This window comes from Rhinopithecus bieti, unplaced genomic scaffold (genome assembly GCF_001698545.2).
Source record: "Rhinopithecus bieti isolate Rb0 unplaced genomic scaffold, ASM169854v2 scaffold_2432, whole genome shotgun sequence".
NCBI classification, from domain to species: domain Eukaryota; kingdom Metazoa; phylum Chordata; class Mammalia; order Primates; family Cercopithecidae; genus Rhinopithecus; species Rhinopithecus bieti.
In genome coordinates, this window is record NW_016804136.1 from 3012529 (window position 1) to 3034122 (window position 21594).

The 21594-nt window shown below is 41.4% G+C and overlaps 1 protein-coding gene across 3 annotated transcripts in view; it reads right to left on the minus strand.

The window, feature by feature from the left end:
• Positions 1-1955: 1955 nt before the first annotated feature.
• Positions 1956-21594, minus strand: part of DGKG (diacylglycerol kinase gamma) — a 222078-nt gene continuing 202439 nt past the window's right edge. For 2 of the 3 annotated variants that reach the window (XM_017866464.1, XM_017866460.1), the window contains 3 exons: positions 19589-19709; positions 16292-16352; positions 1956-4908 (listed from right to left, as the gene is read on the minus strand). In XM_017866464.1, the coding sequence (XP_017721953.1) occupies positions 4810-4908; positions 16292-16352; positions 19589-19709 (281 nt within the window). In that variant the 3' untranslated portion in view covers positions 1956-4809. Of the gene's footprint in view, positions 4909-16291; positions 16353-19588; positions 19710-21594 lie in introns of those variants that run through there. The other variant, XM_017866468.1, reaches the window with a different exon arrangement.

The following is a 21594-nucleotide window of genomic DNA, read 5'->3' on the forward strand; positions in this document are numbered from 1 at the left end:
TTCAGAAAATAAGGGACACCAAGAAATGCTGTTTAAAAGGAATTAATAAATTTACTGATTTAACATTAATGCCTACGAAAACAGTTTAAATAGCTTTTGGGGTAAGGTAGATTAGTTACTGTTGGTTTCCCATCCAACCAGGTCAAAGCTTTTTCCTGTAACTGCAGGTGCATGTTCATTCCTGCACATGGCAGTCCTTTCCATATTAGAGCAGCTCCAGGAGCAGTTATTAAATTGAATAGAAGTTAACCTGTCTACAACTGTGTTTTTCAGACCTGATTCTGTTCTCTGGAGTTACACAGATGCAGTCTGATCTCTGTCCGCTATCATGCCTACCCTTTTATTTTTTCTTCTCTTCAATCCCCTTTCCAGTCCCTTCCCAACTCAGGAAACAAAGGGCCTAATCATTGATTCTTGCTTGAAGATGGATAGAGGGGAACAATAAAAATAGACAAACAATCTCATAGAGAAACAAGAAAAAGTGTCTTAAGAATGGAGACTTGGCTGGGTGCGGTGGCTCACGCCTGTAATCCCAGCACTTTGGGAAGCTGAGGCAGGTGGGTCACCTGAGGTCAGGAATTCGAGACCAGCCTGGCCAATATGGTGAAACCCCGTCTCTACTAAAAATACAAAAATTAGCTGGGCGTGTTGGTACACGCCTGTAATCCAAGCTACTCAAGAGAGGCAGGAGAATCGCTTGAACCTGGGAGGCAGAGGTTGCAGTTAGCCGAGACTGCGCCATTGCACTCCAGCCTGAGCAACAAGAGGAAAACTCCATCCCCCACCCCGGCCAAAAAAATAAAAAAAAAGAATGCAGACTTCTTGTTCTAGAAAAGCACTTTTGAGATATTATTGTAGAGGATGGTTACTTGCCTGTTTCCACCTCCACTGAGAACAACAACAAAATAAATGGTGGTCTTAAGGCAGTGTTTTCTAATCTATAGATGTTGACAAATAAAGGACTCTATGGTTCTTTACTAGGAGTTCTCAGAGACTCTCTATGTACTTCCCAGAAAAGATTTAGCACTTGACCACAGAACTCTTTTTTTTCATGGAACATTTGATGGATACTAGTGTTTTGGGAGACACATCTTAGGAAGTTATGGTTTCAGATATGCTGTGGGGACTCAGACTGAACATTTGAAATAATTTCTTGATTGATTACTGTTAGATCCTGGAGCTGGTGGCCAAGGAAGACTGTGAAGTTTCCTTCCTTGGAAGGTTGGTAGACTCTTCCTCCTTCCCCCAACTCCCTATCTTTTAATACTAGAATTAGGCATGCACCTGCCTGGGAGTGCCGAGGTGTAGGCCTGACATATAGGGGATCTGAGCATCTAGATCCTTCCCATCCCCGTGATTCTATTTTTATGGATCCCAATTGTGTAGTGTTGCATGGAAGGCACAGACTAGCTGGGACAGGAGGTAACTGAGAGTTTTGGCCAAGAGAAGAGGGGGCTAGAGATGGGAAAAGTTGATGCAATTATTTTTGGCAGGAGTTGGAACCAAAGCAGCAGAAGAGAGTAAGTTTTAAGACTCTCTGGCAAAGTAACTTCCTAATCTGTCACTGAGTATGTGTAAAAAAGTGATTAGTGGGTCTCTATATTTATCATGATTACTCACAAATATGTAATTTACATAATATATACAGCACATTAAGTACTATGTCACCTTATATAATGTGCATATGTATAATGTATATGCATGTTATGTAACGCCAGTCTGGAGGCTCTTCCAGGTTCTGCCAAGTATTTCCTAATTTATTTGGCAATTTTAACGTATCTTTTCCATCTGTGGAAAGAAGTCTCTTGAGAGGAGCTGGTCTCTGACCTGAATATAATCATCCTACTAGGTCTATCTCCACTCTCAACACACTGGGGAAACTCCAAAAAGACTAAGCCATAATGGAACACAATTCCTAGCTCATCAGTTTAGGGACAACACAATGTACTAAAGAGTTCCTGCTTTACAGTTTTTATTGCTATTGGGGTAAAAGCATGGGGGGCAGGTGAGAACATGTCTGTAGCATGGCCAGAATCAGAATAAGAAATAAGGGACTAGGTTCTCCCCTGACTAACCATGTGGCTTTGAGAAGTCACTAAACCTCTTTAAGCCTTGTTCTTCTCATTGAGATTGAGATAATAATACCTTCTCGGCTAACCTCAGAGGTTGCTATGAGGGTCACTATGATGAGGGACTCCACAATAAGAAACCACAGTCATAGTGTTTAAAGGATGATTTGCAAGTCATGATTAAACAACACAAGATTTACTAAGGTTACCAAATTGGAAGTGCAATTCCACTGAAGTTGTTATACTCCATGCCTCTGAGAAGGACTTGGGATATGTCTCTCAAGCAATATTGCAAGTCCTGTGCACTAGGGTACAGCAGGTAAGGGCCATTTTCTGCACAGCCTCTTCATGAGACTTGTGAGTCTCTGAGAATCAATTTCACCTGTTGATAGTGCCATGTCTCAATAGCCTCAATCTTGGGGGAACTTGGCTGAAACACATGCATGAACTTCTGTAAATGTCTTAGAATCAGTGACCCCAAACCTGAACCTGCTTCAGTTTCAGAATTAAGTGTCTTCCAAGATAGTACCTGTAGTAATTCTGGAGCTTGTTGGTCCCATCACCAAGAATACCATCATTAAAGGTATACTTCAGGTGGCCTGGTTTTCCCCTTAGTCAGCATTCTGCACTATTAGGTTGAGCAGAATGGTCTTAGATCTTGCTCCTAGATGGTCCTTCACAGTTAAGTGCCATTTCTACACACAATCTTAATATTCCCTTCCTTGTCCAAAGCTCCTGTCCAATGCAAGGAGATTAGAGGCAGCTCAGCGGAGTGATATCAAACGGGTCCAAGTTTCCACTGAGAAATCTCAGAGAGGGATGAAGGCCCAGTGAAGCTCTGAGTGGCCTTGCCTTTGGGAAAGGATGGTAATGCTGGCACTTGCTGAATGAAGCGCACTGAGCTCTGCTGAGACCCCTCTGTCCTGGCTGGCAGTATCTTGCAGAAGATGCCTCAGTCCTCCTTGCGACTCTCCACTGAGGTCATCCCCGCAGCCAAGGTTGTTTCCAAACTAAGAGACTATGATGACCACGATAAGGTGACATTTGGAGAGTTCAATCTGATGATCTCTTTAGTACCTTTGACCTCAGACCAACTTCTTTTCCATTCAGGCCAGAGAGAACCTCTGGGAAGCAGCATGAGGCACTCGTTTTCTTGTGTGGGCATATCCCGTCCACGCATGTGCTGTACGTTTGTTCCTCCCTGGCAACCTGGATCCAAGTGGAATCACTTTTCAGTGACCGGAAACGACCCTACTCTGAGATGCATGGGTTCTTTTCTCCATTAAATATCTTTGTAACGGCACCTACTCTCAAGCTGCATTAGCCAAGACACCATGGAAAAGTCTCTGAACTTTTCTGAGACTCAATTTTCTTATCTGAAAAATGGGAGAGTAAATCCAGCCCAGCAAGTCTTTCATGCTTGTTTTGAGGATCCAGAATAGGAGTTCTCAGTCTCTTCATTCATAATAGGGAGCTACTTTCATTCCCCTTAACCCTTGTGATCATCGCAGGGAGATGCGTCCTGATAATGAAACAGTGGAGTGGGGGAATAAGAACTTTCTTTTTCCTTACCACTTTCTGTCTCATACTACCTCTGTTATTTTTTCAATCAGGAAAAGTCCGTCAGTAAATAAATATTTATATATATATATAAATATATAGGCTAAACATATATATACACACACACGTAAGACCATCAGAAGGTCCTTCAGGTCATACTCTGGGAGTGGTGAGTGCAAAGAAGCAGGAGGTAACCATCTCCCAGTTTCCCTAGCAAAGTTCCTTCCTTCCCATCTTTTCTGCCTTCAGGAATAGTCTGCCACCAGGGCTTGGAACTCAAACAGGAAACACGCTTTGGCTTGAAAAAGAAAGAAGCTGGGGGTGGTTTTTTTTTTTTTTCTTCCCTTTTACACAATATTATGACACCAATTTGAAAAATAAATCCCAGTTTCTCTGCTTTCCCTCCCAGGTGTTCACAGAACTAAGAAAATAAATACCACATCTAAGGTGTGCTGTGCAGGCAGCTCTGGGAGCTCTTGGAGCCGCCTCTAAACAAACATACAGCCACCAGGAGAAGGCTCCGGGAAAATAACAAGTGCCCACTGATGGTGCAGAAACCCAAGAATGGAAATACAGCTTTCCATGGCCTTTCTGCCTCCTCAGCAGGTTGAGGGAGAAGTTGTCACTCAAAGGACGACCAAGAAACCAACGTGCGCCTGCTGAGCCCTGCCAAGGATTATGCTGTGAGAGCTGGAGGCCGTTTTGTCTCTGTACAGAGGGACCTTTGTGCAAATTCTTTGGAACCAGAGCTCTTTCCCTTGGCCACATCCGATCTCACCATAGGCAGGAAACCTGCAGCCTGCCCCTCACAAGCATCCGTGAGGAACCTGCAGGGCTGGTAGAAAGAAAGGGGGATTTCTCTTCAGTCTCAAAAAATTCTACTCGAGGCCTGTGGGAATGTGGAGGTTGCTGCATGAGCCAGCCACACCCTCATGGGCCCTAAGTCCATTCAAAATGTTTTGTTGGCACTGGCTCTGTTACGGGTGTACCCACTGTTGAAATAGAATCTATGGCAAGGTGACGTTTTCTTCCCGAAGGGTGGCTTTGCTTCCGCTGGTTAGAGAAGAGTGTGTAAGTGTGCGTGTGTGTGCATGTGTGAGTGTGCACATAAATGTGTGTGTGAGTGTGCATTATAGTTTCTTGTTTTCTCTCTTGGTTTAGCTGGTGTTTGGCACACTGTTTAGTCTTTTGAACGGCTCTTCCTCCTCAACGAGAAGAAGCTGCTCTTCTGGGGAGGCCCCATCATCATGGGCGCTTGGTTCTTGTGAGTAATTTTAATCTAAAAGCAAAGAGGCAGAAATGAATTAGTGGCATGCAAATCTCAGTAGCCTAAGGGAGAGTGAGCCACAGAGAAAGGAAAGGCCAGCTTCAGGCTGGAAGGAGCCCCATGCAGAAGGACAACTGTCCTTGAACGGCTTCAAAATTGGCAACTTGACCCTGACTGGGCCTGGAGTTTGGCACGGCTGGGAGTGAGGGGCGGAAGCACTGGAGAGACAGGTGTGACCTTCCCACGTGGTGATCAGCTCACACCTGTCTTGTGTCCTTGTATTCACAGACTCTCAGAATGTCACAGCCAGAGGAGACCTCAGGGACTCAATCGACCCCTCTGCAGGAGCCCATTAGACTAGCCTAAGTTCACAAACAGAGCAGCAGAACAATTAGAGCCCAGTTTTTCAGATTCCCAGCCTCCATTGTTCCTGGTCATTCCTGCCAAGGCAGTGCTGAGATGTCAATCAAGTGACAGAGACTTTGGTCTGACCTCTGACTAAGCAACGTTATGTGGAGAGTTCCCAAGTGAGTGCCTTAGGTATTTCCTCTTTTCTTGGCCTTCTAGGGAAGAGCCTAAATTCTTTTTAAAACTTTTTTTTCTTTAAATTTTAGGGTTTATAAGTGTTTTCTCCTGTAAACTTTAAGTCAATTGGAAGTGAAAGACACCAATGTATTCTCATTTTTGCCTTTCTTCCCAACCTTATCCTCAGGTCATGACTTTGAAATAGTTAATTCCTACTTGAGTGTGGCCTTGCAACCTTAATAATCTACATTATCAGTCCATCCACAATATTCATTAAGTATGATAATGCTCAGAGTAGGATGATGATGTGGGAACAGGAAGCACTTAGAATTCAAAGACCTGGGTTTGAGTCCACACACTTCCACTTCTTTGCTGTGAAAATTCAGACGAATCATTGAATCTTCAGCGCCAGTGCTTACTGAACTATAAATGAGGGGGATAACATTTGTCTTATTTTCCTCACAAAGATCAGATAATAGATTGTCAATGAAAGCCCACTGTAAACTGTAAAATGGAAAGTAAGTTAGTGAAATCCTTGTCTTACAGAGAAAGAGAAAGAGAAAGATGGAGGTCCAAAGAAACAGAACCTATGAACTCATTCTTGTGGTTTTTACCGCATTGTAGGAAATGACAGTGTGACCACAGGGAACAACAGAAGAACTCTTGAACACAGAGACCATCAACGAGTTTAAATTAATCTCGGCTAAACCAAGTGGCGTCCAAAACAAGGTGGGCATGGAATGAGAAAAGTATGATGGGAACAAGGAGGAAATAATTTTAAAATTTGAAGGAAGGAAAGGAAATGTGTTGGTGAAAAGGGCGTGGGTAGAGAAGTCACAGATGAGCAGGTTGAGTTCAGGGCAAACTATGAGAAATGTGGTCATGGACACAGGTAGGGCAGCTGGTGTGGGGTTTTAAAGGGAGGCAGAAAGACTGGGTTCACATGAAGAAATGAGGAAGCATGAGAGATGGCATTCTACACTGGAGAATAACATGACAAAAAAAAAGAGTTTGAGGGAAATTATTTAACAGCTGTTGTCAAGGTGAGCTGGGGTAGTGAGTGCCTGGCTAAGAGGGTACTACTGTAAGCCAGGTTGACATTGAAAGGGCTCCAGGAACTGTAATCGCGGCCCTTTGGGAGGCTGAGATGGGTGGATCACTTGAGGCCAGGAGTTTGAGACCAGCCTGGCCAACATGGTGAAACCCCGTCTCTACTAAAAATACAGAAATTAGTTGGAGGTGGTGGCAGGCACCTGTAATCCCAGCTACTTGGGAGGCTGAGGCAGGAGAATCACTTGAACCCGGGAGGCCGAGGTTGCAGTGAGCCAAGATCGCGCCACTGCACTCCAGCCTGGGCGACAGAGAGAGACTCCATCTCAAAAAATAAAAATAAAAATAAAGGGCTCCAGGAAATGGAAGGGAAGGATGGGACCAAAAGACACTGTGGACAATTAGCATAAACTGGTGCTAAAAGCTGAAAATGACCCTTATGTTGGCTTCTACCAGCCTGGAGACCTAAAAGGGGAGAGAGTCACTGTTTTGTGATAGTCACCAGAGGAGAAAACTGAGAATGCATCAACATCATTTTGTGCTGTGCATCTTATTGTGGGTATTATGTTTATCCCAGAATGCAGAGAAGTGAGGCATAGGCTGGAGACTGGAGACTTGGACAGCAATTATCTGTGGCATGCAGTGTAGCATTCTTTGTGGCATGTTCCCCGGTGGTCAGCCATCTCTCACTCCTGATCTCCCATGCCCATGAGGGGAAGGACTTCAGCTTCTTCACCATGGTACTCTCTGAGCCAGTGCAGTGCCTGTTCAGGGTACAACACACTGTGGAAGTACTGACTGATAAGCCGAACGTGCTGGCAGTGGAGATGGCTATGTTTGAGGCAGAGGTTGGTAGCTGGTAGAGCATCCCCCCCTTTTTTTTTTTTAGACAAAGTCTTACTCTATTGCCTAGGCTGGAGTGCAGTGGCGCAATCTCCGCTCATTGCAACCTCTGCCTCCCAGGTTCAAGCGATTCTCCTGACTCAGCCTCCTGAGTAGCTGGGACTACAGGCGCTCGCCACCATGCCTGGCTAATTTTTGTATTTTTTAGTAGAGACGGGGTTTCATCACATTGGTCAGGATGGTCTTGAACTCCTGATCTCATGATCTGCCCACGTCAGCCTCCCAAAGTGCTGGGATTATAGGCATGAGCCACCGTGCCTGGCCTTTTTTTTTTGAAGATGATACAAGACCCTTGCTTCTCTTTTTTCTCCCTTTAGCTGAGCTATTTATTCGCTAGTTAGTACCTCCAGGGCACAGAAAAGGAAGTAAAACTCAAATCTCTCCTGCATGTTTTTCAGCAGTTCTGACAAAGGTCTTGATAGGGTAGGAGTTTGAGGCTCCTGGATAATATAATATTATGGTCAGCTTTGTGGATTCTATTACTATAGAACCAAAAGAAGTATGAAATCATATCCTCATTTCCAGTCAAAGAGACATCAGTCCCTTACCCTTAAATTAGGGGCTAGCAGGTAAAATAGTTATGATCCTATTTTAGGAGGTAGTTGGATGTGGCTAAGCCTGCCTTTTCAATCCCTGATAGAAAGAGGTCATCCCACATTTCTGTAGTTAGCACCCAAGCTTCTTTGGTAATCGGGTAAGTCAGGCAATTAACTAAAGTCTCTATGATTTTCTTAAAAACTATTCACAACACTGACAACACCTGGCCAAGTGCTAAGATCAGCAGCTTAGTGCATAGTTTTCTGCTCAATCACAGAGAGAATTGATACACTAGACTCTTGCATGATAGTTCAAAGTTCACAAAACTATTGCAGCATGTAATTTCCCCTTTAAAATAGAATAAAAATGTGAACTTCACTAGTGCTGGCGATTGACTTTGTTTGGGGGCTGTTTTCTGCAAACCAACACATTTTTATTACTTCAAGAGAAGCAAGAGATTGAGGGACTTCTCAGGGCGAGTAATTCAGATAATGCCTAGTAAAATGGACAATAACTTTAAGTGTGAACCCTTCCCAAACCATTTGAAAGGTGTCTGAGGGGTCAGGCACGGTGGCTCACACCTGTAATCCCAGTACTTTGAGAAGCCCAGGTGGGCAGATCGCTTGAGCGCAGAAGTTCAAGACCAGCCTGAGGAACATGGTGAAACTTCGTCTCTACAAAAAATACAAAAATTAGCTAGACATGAAGGGGCACCCTTAGCTACTTGGAAGGCTGAGGTGAGAGGATTGCTTGAGCCTGGGAGGTCGAGGCGTCAGTGAGCCACGTTCTCGCCACTGCACTTCAGCTTGGGTGACAAAGTGAGACCTTGTCTCAACAACAAAACAACAAAAAAGAAAAGTGTCTGAGATCTGCTGTAATTTTAACTGGAGATGCATAGAAAGGCACAAATCTGAAAGGTCTCAAATAGTCTCTGTGATATTTTAAAAGTTAAAGAAAACTATGCTTTAAGCAGGAATCTGCTTAAAGCGAGCCTAAGGGAGGGGGGAAGGTTTGCATGGTTTTCAGGTCTTAGCTGTTTCTGGGCCCTCCAAGATCCTACAATGCTCTGCTTCATGACAGTGTTTCCTGCCATCAGAGGCCTTCGAATGTAACTGGACAAGGCCAGGCGTGGTGGCTCACACCTGTAATCCTGGCACTTTGGGAGGCCAAGGTAGGCAGATCACCTGAGGTCAGGAGTTCAAGACCAGCCTCGCCAACATGGTGAAATCCCGTCTCTACTAAAAAGTAAAAAAATTAGCCAGGTGTGGTAGTGGGTGCCTGGAATCCCAGCTACTTGGGAGGCCAAGGCAGGAGAATCACTTGAACCTGGGAGGCACAGGTTGTAGCGAGCCGAGATTGTGCCACGGCACTCCAGCCTGGGCAACAAAGCGAGACTCTGTCTCAAAAAAACAAAAAAACAAAAAACAAACAAAAAAACCCAAAAAAACAAAAGAATGTAACTGGACAATCAATCAGATTTTGCAGAGGGTGGGGAAGAAGTGTGGATTTATTGATGAGTTGGGAAGTTCAACTACATCGTTGGTTCTCAAAGTGTGGCTCACAGGCCAGCAACATCAGCATCACCTTGGAACTTGTGAGAAATGAAAACTCTCTGGCATCCAGACTTACTGAACCAGAAAATCTGGGATGTGGCCCAGCAATATGTGTTTCAGAACCCCTGTAGGTTATTTAGATGCATACTCAAGTCTGAGAATCACCAGACTAGATAACTAGGATCATCTTTGACTTTGAGATTCTGCTATCATCTAATTCTGGGAGAAGATTCTGAATTTTGAGGCTCAAATTATGCCCCCTAACTGTGATGGTGAAGCATGAAAGATCATCTTACAGTGTTACAATAATGAGACAAGTTTTCTTAATAAATATATATAACTTTTGTATATACATATATAAACAAATATGGGCTTCTGTTTTGTTTTTTGTTTTTGTTTTGTTTTGTTTTGTTTTTGTTTTGAGATGGAGTCTTGCACTATCGCCCAGGCTGGAGTGCAGTGGCGCGATCTCAGCTCACAGCAACCTCCGCCTCCAGGGTTCAAGTGATTCTCCCGCCTCAGCCTCCTGAGTGGCTGGGATTACAGGTGCCCGCCACCACGCCCAGCTAATTTTTTGTATTTTCAGTAAAGACGGGGTTTCACTATGTTGGCCAGGCTGGTTTTGAACTCCTGACCTTGTGATCCACCTGCCTCGGCCTCCCAAAGTACTGGGATTACAGGCATGAGCCACTGTGCCCAGCTGAAACCTTTCCCTAAGTGTTGGGCTTAAGGAAATTTTTAGGAAATTTCCAACTTTTTGCAATGACGAGTAATATAGACATGACATTCTTATATATCAATCTTTCTGTATTTCTGGTAATCTGTGTTTTACTTAGAATAAGTTCCTAAAAGTATATGAACAATTTTTAAAAGTGAAAGTAAATGAACTAGATCAATGTATATTGATATTTATAACAACAATTCTTGATACATGGGTCTGCATGCTTTTCAGAATGGCTGTAACTGTCGATACTCTTGCCTCACTGTATGAGTGTACTGGTCTCCCCATACCCTTGACAACAATGAATATTAAGACAAACAAAAAAGCTGTGCTAATTGGTAGGTGAAACATGGCATAGCTTTCTCGCTGTTTTAATTCAAAAATCTTTTATTCCTTTTCAAAAAACTTGTGATATTAAATATTATTTCATAGATTTTTAGCCCATGGCACTTCTTCCATGAATTCTCTGTTCACTATTGCATTGTTAGTATTTTTTTTCCACTGGATTCTAATAGCTCATTTCTTTATACCTTGTGAGAATTAACCTGATCTTTGGGATAGCGATTGCAAACATCTTGTCCTTAGTCTTTTAAAAATTTCATATTGATTTTTTGACTTGCAGAAATTAAAATTGGTTAATAGTCAAATATGCCACTTTTTCCTTAGAAAATCCCTACCCACAGTGTAATTATGATCATCTATTTTTTTCTGGTAGCTAGGAACATTTAATTCTGTAATTGAATTGGAGGGGTTTTTTTTTTTGTTTTGGTTTTGTTTTTGGAATATAGTTTGAGGTGAGAGGTTCTATATAATGACATTTTCTGAAATGCAATTTCTTGGATATTGTATACTACACTGTTCATTCCTATCTAATTAGTTTATAATGTTTGTCTTTCCTTCATTAGCTTTTATGTATACTAGGGTTTCTCAAGGCTCGCTTCTGCGCTATTGACTTATCCATCCAATATCATGCCAACAGCATGTTACTCAAATTATTGTGGCTTTATAATTATTTTAATATCTTGTGAGAAGTTATTTCTCAGCATTCTTTTATAAAACATCCTAGAAATTGCATTGTTTGTAGAGTTAAAAAAACAATTGCATTGGGATTTGGGGATCCCTGTTCAGGAACATAGGATGTTCTGTGTTAAATCCTTTTTTTTTCTTTATTGGTTAAATCTTATAGTCATCTTCATTCCTTTTACAGAGTTCAGTTTAGTATTTTTTGTCTTTTGTTGCTTATATAATGATATTTTAAGCTTTTAATTATATTATTTGAATTGATTATTGCCAGTATGTAGGAAAACTACTAATACTTGTCCATCTTTCTATGGAGTTTTATTGAAGTAATTTATCCTTTGAGGTTTACAGTTTATTCTATTAGCTTTTAATGTACATAATCTTACCACCTACAAATAATGACAGTTTTGACTCTTTTCTAAATAATTATATTTCTTTTCTGCTTCAAGTATATATTGCATTGGCTAAAATTTCCAATGTTAAAAATACATGTCTGGTTCATGATTTTAGTGAGAATTCCTCTAGTGTTTTACTATTAAGTAAAATATTGGTTATGGTTTAACATATATTTAACAAAGGTATTCATTAGTGGGGGAGAAGCTTTCTGATCTTAGTTTTCAAGAGTTTTATCTTTAAAATCAGAAATGTTGAATGTAATTGAATACTTTTGGGTCATCTATTTTATCATGTAATTTTTCTATTTAAACTATTAGAAGACTTTCTTTTGTTCCTTTGATATGCCCAGAGGGGTGAATGATTCTTTTAATACATTGTTCAATTCTACCTACCAATACTTTTAACTATAATTCTTATGTCATATTTGTATTTGGGAGTGGTCCTATAGTTTTCTATTTTAAGTGTAATTTTGTTAGGTTATTGCATGTCTTCATTTCACAAAATAGATTCAGTAGCTTTCCATCGTTGTCTATACTATGAAATAGTTTACCGAAGTATGTATTTCCTAGTAGTATGGAAGATCTCCCCAATAAGGCCACCTGTTTTAAGATCATTTAGTATGTAATTCTTCGAAATAATTTGATTTCATTAATGGTTACCAGGATTTTCATTCATCTTCTTAAGATGTTCAAGTTCATTAGAATCAAGATGATTATATATTTTGTTATATATACATATATATATATATTTATTTATTTTTTGAGACAGAGTCTCACTCCATCACCCAGGCTGGAGTGCAGTAGCGTGATCTTGGCTCACTGCAACCTCCGCCTCCTGGGTTCAAGGGATTCTCCTGCCTCAGCCTCCCAAGTAGCTGGAATTACAGGGATGGGCCACCATGCCTGGCTAATTTTTGTATTTTTGGTACAGATGGGGTTTAGCCATGTTGGTCAGGCTGGTCTCAAACTCCTGACCTCAAGTAATCCTTGTGCCTCAGCCTCCCAAAGTGCTGGGATTATAGGCGTGAGCCACCACGCCCAGCCTTGTTTTATATTCAAATAAAGCCATGGAAACAGTTATATTTATATTTTTATATTACATTTATGTTTTTTACATTTTAATATCTTTGATTCCTTTCTCTTTTAAAAATTAGGTTTTCAAACAGTTGACATATTTTAAGAAATAGTTCTAGAGTTTCCTGTTTTTAATTATTTAATTTCTACTTTTATCTTTATTATTTTCTTCCTTCTGCTTCTCCTAAGATTGTTTTATTGTTGCTCTTCTAATTTTAGTATTATTCATTACATTTTATTTCTTTTTTATATGATGGAAGATTATGAGGCTTTGAATTTACTTCCAAATATAGTTTAGGCTATATTCTATAATTTTTAAACTAGAGCCTTCTTATTTTTATAATTTTTTGAGTAATCAACCATAGTGGCTTTGATCTCCTCATAAATCTCTTGTTTAGGAGAATTTTTAAGTCTCCAAGTGACTAAATTTTGTTTATTCACTTAATCTTCTATTAGTAATTTCTAGTTTTATTACTTTGTGGTCAAAGAAAATTACCTTTATAATTTCTGCAACTGGGTTTTATGGTGCTTTTTGCCTTGTAAACTAGTTTCTGATCTATTTTAGTAAATATGAATGCTTGAACAAATATGATATTTGATTTCTTTATGAGTTATTGAGTTATTTCATCCAAGCCTTTTTTTTTTTTTGGCTACTTAGCCTCAAAGATGGAAACAAATATTTTAAAGCTTCTCAATATCTGTCTGTCAACTTCTTCTGTACCAACCTTTTCTCAGAATATATATTGATATTATTTTTTCACAGTATATATTTTTATTCTGTTATTAAATATCTAACATTTTATGACCACTATATCTCATACTTGAGTGTACTTTTTATCAAATAAAAAATGCATTTACTTATTCTGCTTTATGCTTTAGGTACATGGGAAGGTTAGTTTGTCTAAAATTAGCATAATTAACATTACTATTTCTTCCTTTTAATTTCTCTGTACCTGATAAAAGATAAAATAAGAAGATATATATTATATATACATATGTATAACCTTTCGTTTTAGATGTATCTTTTGAAACATATATTTGGATTTTCATTTTTAACTCAATATGAGAGTATTGGTCTTTTAATAGGGAACTTTAACTCATTTGTTTTTCTTTTATATATGTGTAATATATGTGTGTATATATATATGTGTATATATGTGTGTGTGTGTGTATAGTCTTAACATCATTCGACTTGATTCAAAAAATTTTTAAATGTTGGCTTATTTTTTGCTTTCTATCCTATGCTACATTAATAGAGTTTATATATTTTGAATTCTTCCAGATTTGAAAGGTGTGCGCCCTATTTTTAGTTTCACTAGTGATTGTCTACCTATTAAAATTACCTTCTGATTTATATGTTTTATCATCAAAGTGAAGAGAGACAATGAGAAACTTCACGTATCTTTACTATTCCTTCAGCAGTGTCTCCTGCGTTTTTGGCCTTTGTTAATATAATCTTAGATTTGGGATACAGGTTATTAATGTTTACATGATATGTCTTCAGTTTCAAAGAATGATTTTTGCCATTTGCATTTAGTTGCATAACCATATTTAGCAGGTTTTTGGAAACTTCATTCTAATTTCAGTGGTTTCCATTTTTACTAAAAGTTCTTTTGGGCTGTGATAGTCCATTCTTAAGGCTTTAATTTTGAATCACTTCTTAGTTGGTGTATACCTTCAAGAAGATGTTTCAACAAGGGGTACATGAGTTTTAACCCTTGCAAGTTTAAGAATGATTTTCTGTTACCTTCTGTTATGGACTAAATTGTGTCCCCCCATATTCATATGTTGAATCCCTAACCCCCAATGTGACTATATCTGTATATAGGGCCTTTAAGGAGGTAATTAAGTTAAATGAGGTCACAAGGGTGGGGCCCTAATCCCTTAGAACTGGTGTTCCTTTAAGAAGAGAAAGGAGGGTGCAAACACAGAGGAAAAGCCATGTGAGGATATAACAAGAAGGCGGCCATTGGAAGTCAGGAAGAGAGGCTTCCCCAGAAACCAGCCCTTCTGGCACCTTGGTCTTGTGTTGTCAGCCTCCAGAACTGTGAGAAAATAAATTTCTGTTGTTTAAGCTGTCAGTCTGTGGTATTCTATTATGGCAGTCAAAGCAGATGAATATACCTTTACATATGGATTTCTGGACCTCAAACTATGAAATCATTGGTTCACAAATTTTTTCACAGTGAGTTGTAATCTCTAAAGGCTGGTATGGAGGAAGGGTGGGTGTGGGCATAGGGAGAAGTATTTAGCTACTTCAAAATCCAGTGCTTGAATTTATAGGAATAGCAATCCAGTTTTCAGCTGGGACTGAACCAGGTAGGAGAGCGTTTGATTTCTTCCACCCTTTTTTCGTAGGGGGGTCGGAGATAGGAGGAGCTTGGATAGATTCTTCTCAGTTCAGTTCCATCAAATGATAAACAGTAGAAACTCCCTCCATCCATCCTAACTCCAGCAGGGTGGAAAGCCATTATTTGATATAGTGTGTTTTCATTTTTTTCTTAGTCTTCATAAGATTGAGGTAAGATTTTTGCAGAGAAATTTCTGTTTTTGATAAACTTTATAGAAGATGCTACCTTTTCTTAGCAGGTTCAGGAAACCCTCTCTCTAGTAGAAGACAACTTGATGTTCTAAAGGGCTCAAAATAGCAGGTGATCAAAGTATCTGAATACTTCACTAGAGTGAGGAAGCTTAGAAACTCCACTTTATCTTTTGAAATTTGCATAGCTGCAATCTTATTGAGGGTATTACACATGTAGTATCCCAGCAGAGGCCCTGAAAGCCAGGACAATGATTGCTCTTCACCACAGAGATTCTAGCTGCATTTTTAACTGAGGACAAACTCTAAGAAGGAAGGATGCATGGCTCCTGTACTGGTGTTAAAAGGAGAGCTAACGAATACAGTAAGTCTGGGAATGGAGATACTCTATTTTTGTTAGTTCATTTGTTCAGTCTTTTATTCATCATTTGACATATATTATTGTGCAACTGTTACAAACCAGGCACTGTTCTATGTTCTGGGTGATAGTGCCATAAACAAAATAGATAACCCGTGTGGTGACTCATTCAGTGGAATTTTCAAGTAGGTTATCAGGGCTGTGGGTGCACTGGTTGGGAGGCATGTCTGTGCTCTGCGAGGAATTTTCTCCCGGGAGCTCCAGCAGTCAGAGGAGCTACCCTACCAACTTCTAGGTAAGGTAAGTGTGTAGATTTGGCTTCCACATAAGGAAGCAATTTGACTTGTTCATCAGCAGAACAGTCTTCCTCTTGAGGTAATAAATTCCTTGCCATTGACATGATTCAAGCTGAGGCTGTCCAGGATACAGTAGATGAAGTCTCAGAATTCACTGACTAGAACTGTGAACTCCTTGAAGTCAGTTCTATGTCTCATTCAGTTTTGTGGCCAGTGCCTCACAGTGTCTGGCATATAGCAGGTGTTCGATAAGAGCTGGCAGGTAAATGAGCGGGTGGATAAACAAAGTGGAAGAGGGGTTGCACTAGATAGTCTTCCACGATCCCTGCAACTCTGAGATTCAGTGATTTCATATTAAGTCAGTGCCTAAAAGGGCTCAAAAATAAGGCTGCTCATCCCCGTCTCAAAGATTGGCAAGACTCACCGTGCAACATGGCTGCATCCAGGGTTCTCCATCCACTTGCATTGGCAGCAGCTTGTTTGTCCTGGAACCCAGAACACCAAGAGAACACAGTGAGGTTTTTCAAGTGAGAGAATCAAGGTTGTTCCCACCAGGAAAACGGAAGTAGGAAAACCTTATCTGCCCACCTAAGAGTGGTTCTCTAAGACTCTGTTGGAGAACTTGTTAAAAATAGATTTCTGAGACCACCTCAGGGAGTCTAACTTGGCAGGTCTGGGGCCAGGCCCAGTGATCTGTGTTTCTGTGTGTGTGTGTGTGTGTGTTTTGTTGTTGTTGTTTTTTTTTTTTTTTGAGGCGGAGTTCTGCTCTTGTAGCCCAGGCTGGAGCGCAATGGCGCGATCTCGGCTCACTGCAACCTCCGCCTCCCGGGTTCAAGCGATTCTCCTGCCTCAGCCTCCCAAGTAGCTGGGATTACAGGCATGCACCACCACACCCAGCTAATTTTTTGTATTTTTAGTAGAGATGGGGTTTCTCCATGTTGGTCAAGCTGGTCTCGACCTCAGGTGATCTGCCTGCCTCAGCCTCCCAAAAATGCTGGGATTACAGGCGTGAGCTACTGTGCTAGGCTGGGTCTGTGTTTTAATAAGCACCACAGGGGATTCTACTGCCTTGGTCCTCAGACCCCAGTTTGAGAAATACTGCTGTGGATGAGCAGTGAAATCCACAGAAGTCTGGGACACAGTGGCCAGTGAGCATGGCAGCACCGCCACTGAGCAGATGCTCCTCAAACAATCAGCTAGGAGGCCCGGAGTGCATGCCAAAAACTCCACTCTGAAAGGGGAACTGGCCTGGTCTCTATGTTGAGTGAGAGGTTGCATCATGTCAATGAGGTAATGTCTCCAATTTATACAACATACAGCTCAGGTCTGAGTATGTCTTGCCTTGCAATCGATTCTAACCTCAATCCTGTTTTTTGTTTTGTTTTGTTTTTGAGATGGAGTCTCGCTCTGCCGCCCAGGCTGGAGTGCAGTGGTGCCATCTTGGCTTCACTGCAAGCCCTGCCTCCTGGGTTCATGCCATTCTCCTGCCTCAGCCTCCCAAGTAGCTGGGACTACAGGTGCCCGCCACCATGCCCAGCTAATTTTTTTGTATTTTTAGTAGAGACGGGGTTTCACTGTGTTCGGCAGGATGGTCTCGATTTCCTGACCTCGTGATCTGCCCCACCTTGTCCTCCCAAAGTGCTGGGATTATAGGCGTGAGCCACCGTACCCGGCCCAACCTCAATCCTTTAAAAAAATCTCCTGAACAAGTACACTCTAGGGTTGCATGGATTGTGGGCCTGGCTTACCTGGGAAAGAAGGTCATTCAGGAATACTCTCCCCAGAGGAGAGGTAAAAGTGTTGCCTTCTTGCTTGAGACAAGGCTTTTCTGGCCTTGGCATATGGATTTTTAAAAAAGAGACAGGGTCTCACTCTGTTTCCCAGGCTGGAGTACAGTCATGTGATCATAGCTCACTGCAGCCTTGACCTCCTGGGCTCAAGCAATCCTCCTACCTCAACCTCCTGAATAGCTAGGACTACAGGTGCACATCACCACACCTGGTTAATTTTAAAATATTTTGTAGAAGGGGGTCTTGCTATGTTGCCCCCACTGGTCTTGAATTCTTGGCCTCAAGCAATCTTCCTTCCTCAGCTTCCCAAAGTGTTGGGATTAAAGATTTGAGCCACCACACCCTGCCATAGATTTTAAAAGGAGAGAGATGAAGTTTTCTGACGTCCCTCTGCAGAAGAGTTATGAATTCATACTACATTGCCTTTGGAAGAAAAGGCAGGCTCTTTTGGAGGCCTCTGGTCTGGGTAAGCAGGGAACAGTTATCACCCATTGACATAGAAGCCCTCACCTGGGTTTGGCAACTGTTCTGTTCTTGAAATTATAAAATGGGAGGGAAAAGCTGTCTTCTGATGTGATGATTCTCTGATTCACCCTGAGGGTATTTAATAATAAAAACAATAAATCTACTAACAAAAACAAGAGTAAAGAGTGGCATTTTGGTTCTTGAGACTGGGGATGGTATTCAGGAAATGGCCAGGAGGATGGGGCTCCTGGCTCACCCCCTCTGTTTCTATCTGGAAATAGAGCTACTGAATGTGAAGAAAAAGTCCTCCTCCTTATACATGGCTTTTGGATTCCTCAAGGATCAGGACGTTCTGTTCTCTGTGGTTTTCGTAAGTTATGGCTTAGATGTGTTAACAGACTGGACCTACACAGTATTAGAGTCCTGGAGAATGGACAGGACTCAAGAATTAATCTGGAAAACAGGGACCGCATCATGACAACAGCTCAGAAAGAAAGGAGAGCAAAGCTTTGGAGAATAGAAAAGACAGAAAACAAAAAGAGGAAATGAAGAAAAGGGGTCAATGGAGCAGACCTTCAGCTAAGAGAACTCAGGGAATCCGCTGTGGGGACCTTTCTGAGGAATGCAATGTAGTGCCAAGGGCAGAGTTTCTTCCAATGTGCTCTGATAATACTTGCCTATGGGAGAAAAGAATTCTGTGGTCAAACACCTTTGGGAAACCCAGCATCCTGTGGACTCCTCTAGGCAATCCCCAAGGCGTGTTAATAGATTTGGTCCATAGTAATTCAGTGAAAAAGGAAAGGAATAAAGACTTCTGACATAATCAGGTGGGAGAAGAATCTCAGACAAAGTGTGATGAGCTTCATTGATTAATCAGAGGCAACTGAAATCAGAGGATCCTCTTGATTAGACGTCATCTCTTCCAGGAGCCTGCAGTGGCTAACCTGTGTGGTCCATATCCTAGAGTTGTCATCCTCTCTGTCAATTGTGCCAGTTTTGCTGATGTTGATGGCTTAGCATACAAAGACATATAGGAAATAGCATTTCTCAGGTCACTGTCTGAGAAAGAGCAGAGCAGAGCAGAGACATTGTTTTTTCATCAGAGTGTGTCCTCTGGCATCCCTCTGCTATCTATCTAACATTTTAATTTGCAAATATAAAAATGCCAAGGAGTTGGACCTTTGGTCTCTGGACCATTTAATCTTATACTCCTGTTTAGAGAACTTCACCAGGCCAGTTTAATAGAACAGCAAACTGGTTGTGGCGGGTCCTCCAGTTGATGTTTTAGATGGGTGCATTACATCCTGTTTGGGAAATGGTCTACAAAGATGTTCTTTACAAACATCATCAAGCTTTTGTGCTGCACTCTCCCTGCCCTAAAATCCAAAGATGGCTTCTTAGTTGTCTGCATGAATGTGTAGGGAGATGGGGAGACGCAGAGGCTGTTTGGTGACAAAGAGGCATACCTGATGGTGACAGAGGAGCACTGGGCCAGCCTCCTGCCTGCACTCTTCAGGCCGGTGTAGATCTGCCCCATCTCCATGGCTCCTTCTAGCCCCACCACTTCAAGGAGTTGGTCACTGAGGTCTGCAAAGCGAGACAGCAAAAGTAGTGCATATACATCTCTCTGTTCCTCAGACAAGTTCTGGCCAGAAAGTCTGGTCCCCAGATGGCCAATGTCTGTATCCCTTCATCTCCCACCAAACACCTTTTTCATACTCACTCTGAATAGGGTGTTTCCCCAAGATCAATAAATGTACCTTTTCATGAGGAGATGGTCAGTTTTAGTGAAAAAAGATTTTGATTCAGATATCATATATATCCAATAAATAGGTTACCATATCAAGAAGCCTCTTCAAATGTAGAGTGACATAAATGACAAACCAGCTATTTCTGATCATTTTCAACCTCCCAGTGCAGCTAAAGATATATTGGTTTGGAACTAGGATAGGAAGGAATGTTGATGAGGGCCATTACCCAAAGCTGGACCAAGTCTCTTTTCTCTGAATGTCTGAATAACATTTGGCCCCACTGACAACGACTGATGGTTAATTAACCTCAAATTTGGCCTGTGGTAAGTCACTGGTGAGCCAACCTCCTTGGATATCCTCAGGAAAACCAGTGACCTCTTTCAGGACACCAGGTGCCTAATCTAAGCCAAGGAAAAGAACATTTCACCAACATCAGAGTCTGTGAGCCCACAGTAGAAAAGGAGGGGCAGGAAGTAGGAGGCTCAGGCTCAGAGTCACTCAGGACCAATGGTCTCCCACAGTGGGATTTGCTTCTCATTCAGAACTTAGATGAGGTCCTTTTCTTCAGCATTGCTGAGGCTTGGATGGTGGCTCCCCAGTTTCTTGTGAAAGCAATAGCAGCATTAATGTTTGATGCTGGGCTCAAAACTCACTTTTCCAGCACAACTTTCATTTACTTAAAACAGAAGCAAAATAAAAAGGCAGATTTTAAAAGCTTCCATTCCTTTGCCCACCAAGACAAAAGTAGCTTTCTCATAAGTTGTGGCTAATCACTAACATCCCCTTAATATCCACAAACTAGAAAACTGTGTCTATGTTAATGCTGTTGCTTATTTAGCAGGTGGCTTCTATCTTCTAAAGTGCCTCCTGGTATAGTACAACAGTGTTAAGATTGGCAAGGAGATATTTGAGTTTGTCGTTACTCTTGTTTAGAAGGCTAACTATTGTTTAAAAAACAGTCTCTTGATGGATGTATTCCTAGTGAAGACAGTTAAACAAACCATTGGGCTGACCACAAATGTGTTAACATTGCTAGTCTAAATTACTGACGATCACTAATGGACATTAGTTGCCAACAGATACACGGCTTGCATCAGTCTTTCTGTGACAGGCACATAGCTTTTCCCCTCTACCTCTATTGACAATCACATTCTCCCCTCGTACTCCTTTCTTCACGTTTGTGAAAAGATACTGTTTCTCCTTAAACACTCCATCTCATTTGGACTTGGAATAAGAATCCATGAAAGGGTAATGTTTGTTTAGGAGAATGCTCCAGGCTCTCTGGAGTTTGGACCTAATAAACAGTGAATGTCTAAACCTCTAGTCACTTAATTAGCCTCCTTCTTACCAAAGAGGGTTGAATAACGTTGGATGGTCTAGCTCACTGTGTCATTCCAATAGTGTCTGTGAAAACATGGGCTATGAATGTGCGTGTGTGTGTCTGTGTGTGTGTGTGTAAGGTAGAGAGAGAAGGAGGATGGAGAGGAAAACAGGGAGGAGGAGGAGAGAAAGGTATAGAGTATGTCTAGGGGTGAGGGGGGTTGAGGGTTGATGTTGGGCTAGGAGAGAGGGCGAGAAAAGAGAAGCAGAACTTTTCAGAAGTCTCTTGAGTGGCAGAGACAGATGTCTTGTAAAATGTTGTTCTTTGTACCAGGCTTTGGTATCTGATAGTGCTGTGATAGTTCAATGTTTTCCCTCCTTAAAACATTCCCTGGTAACAA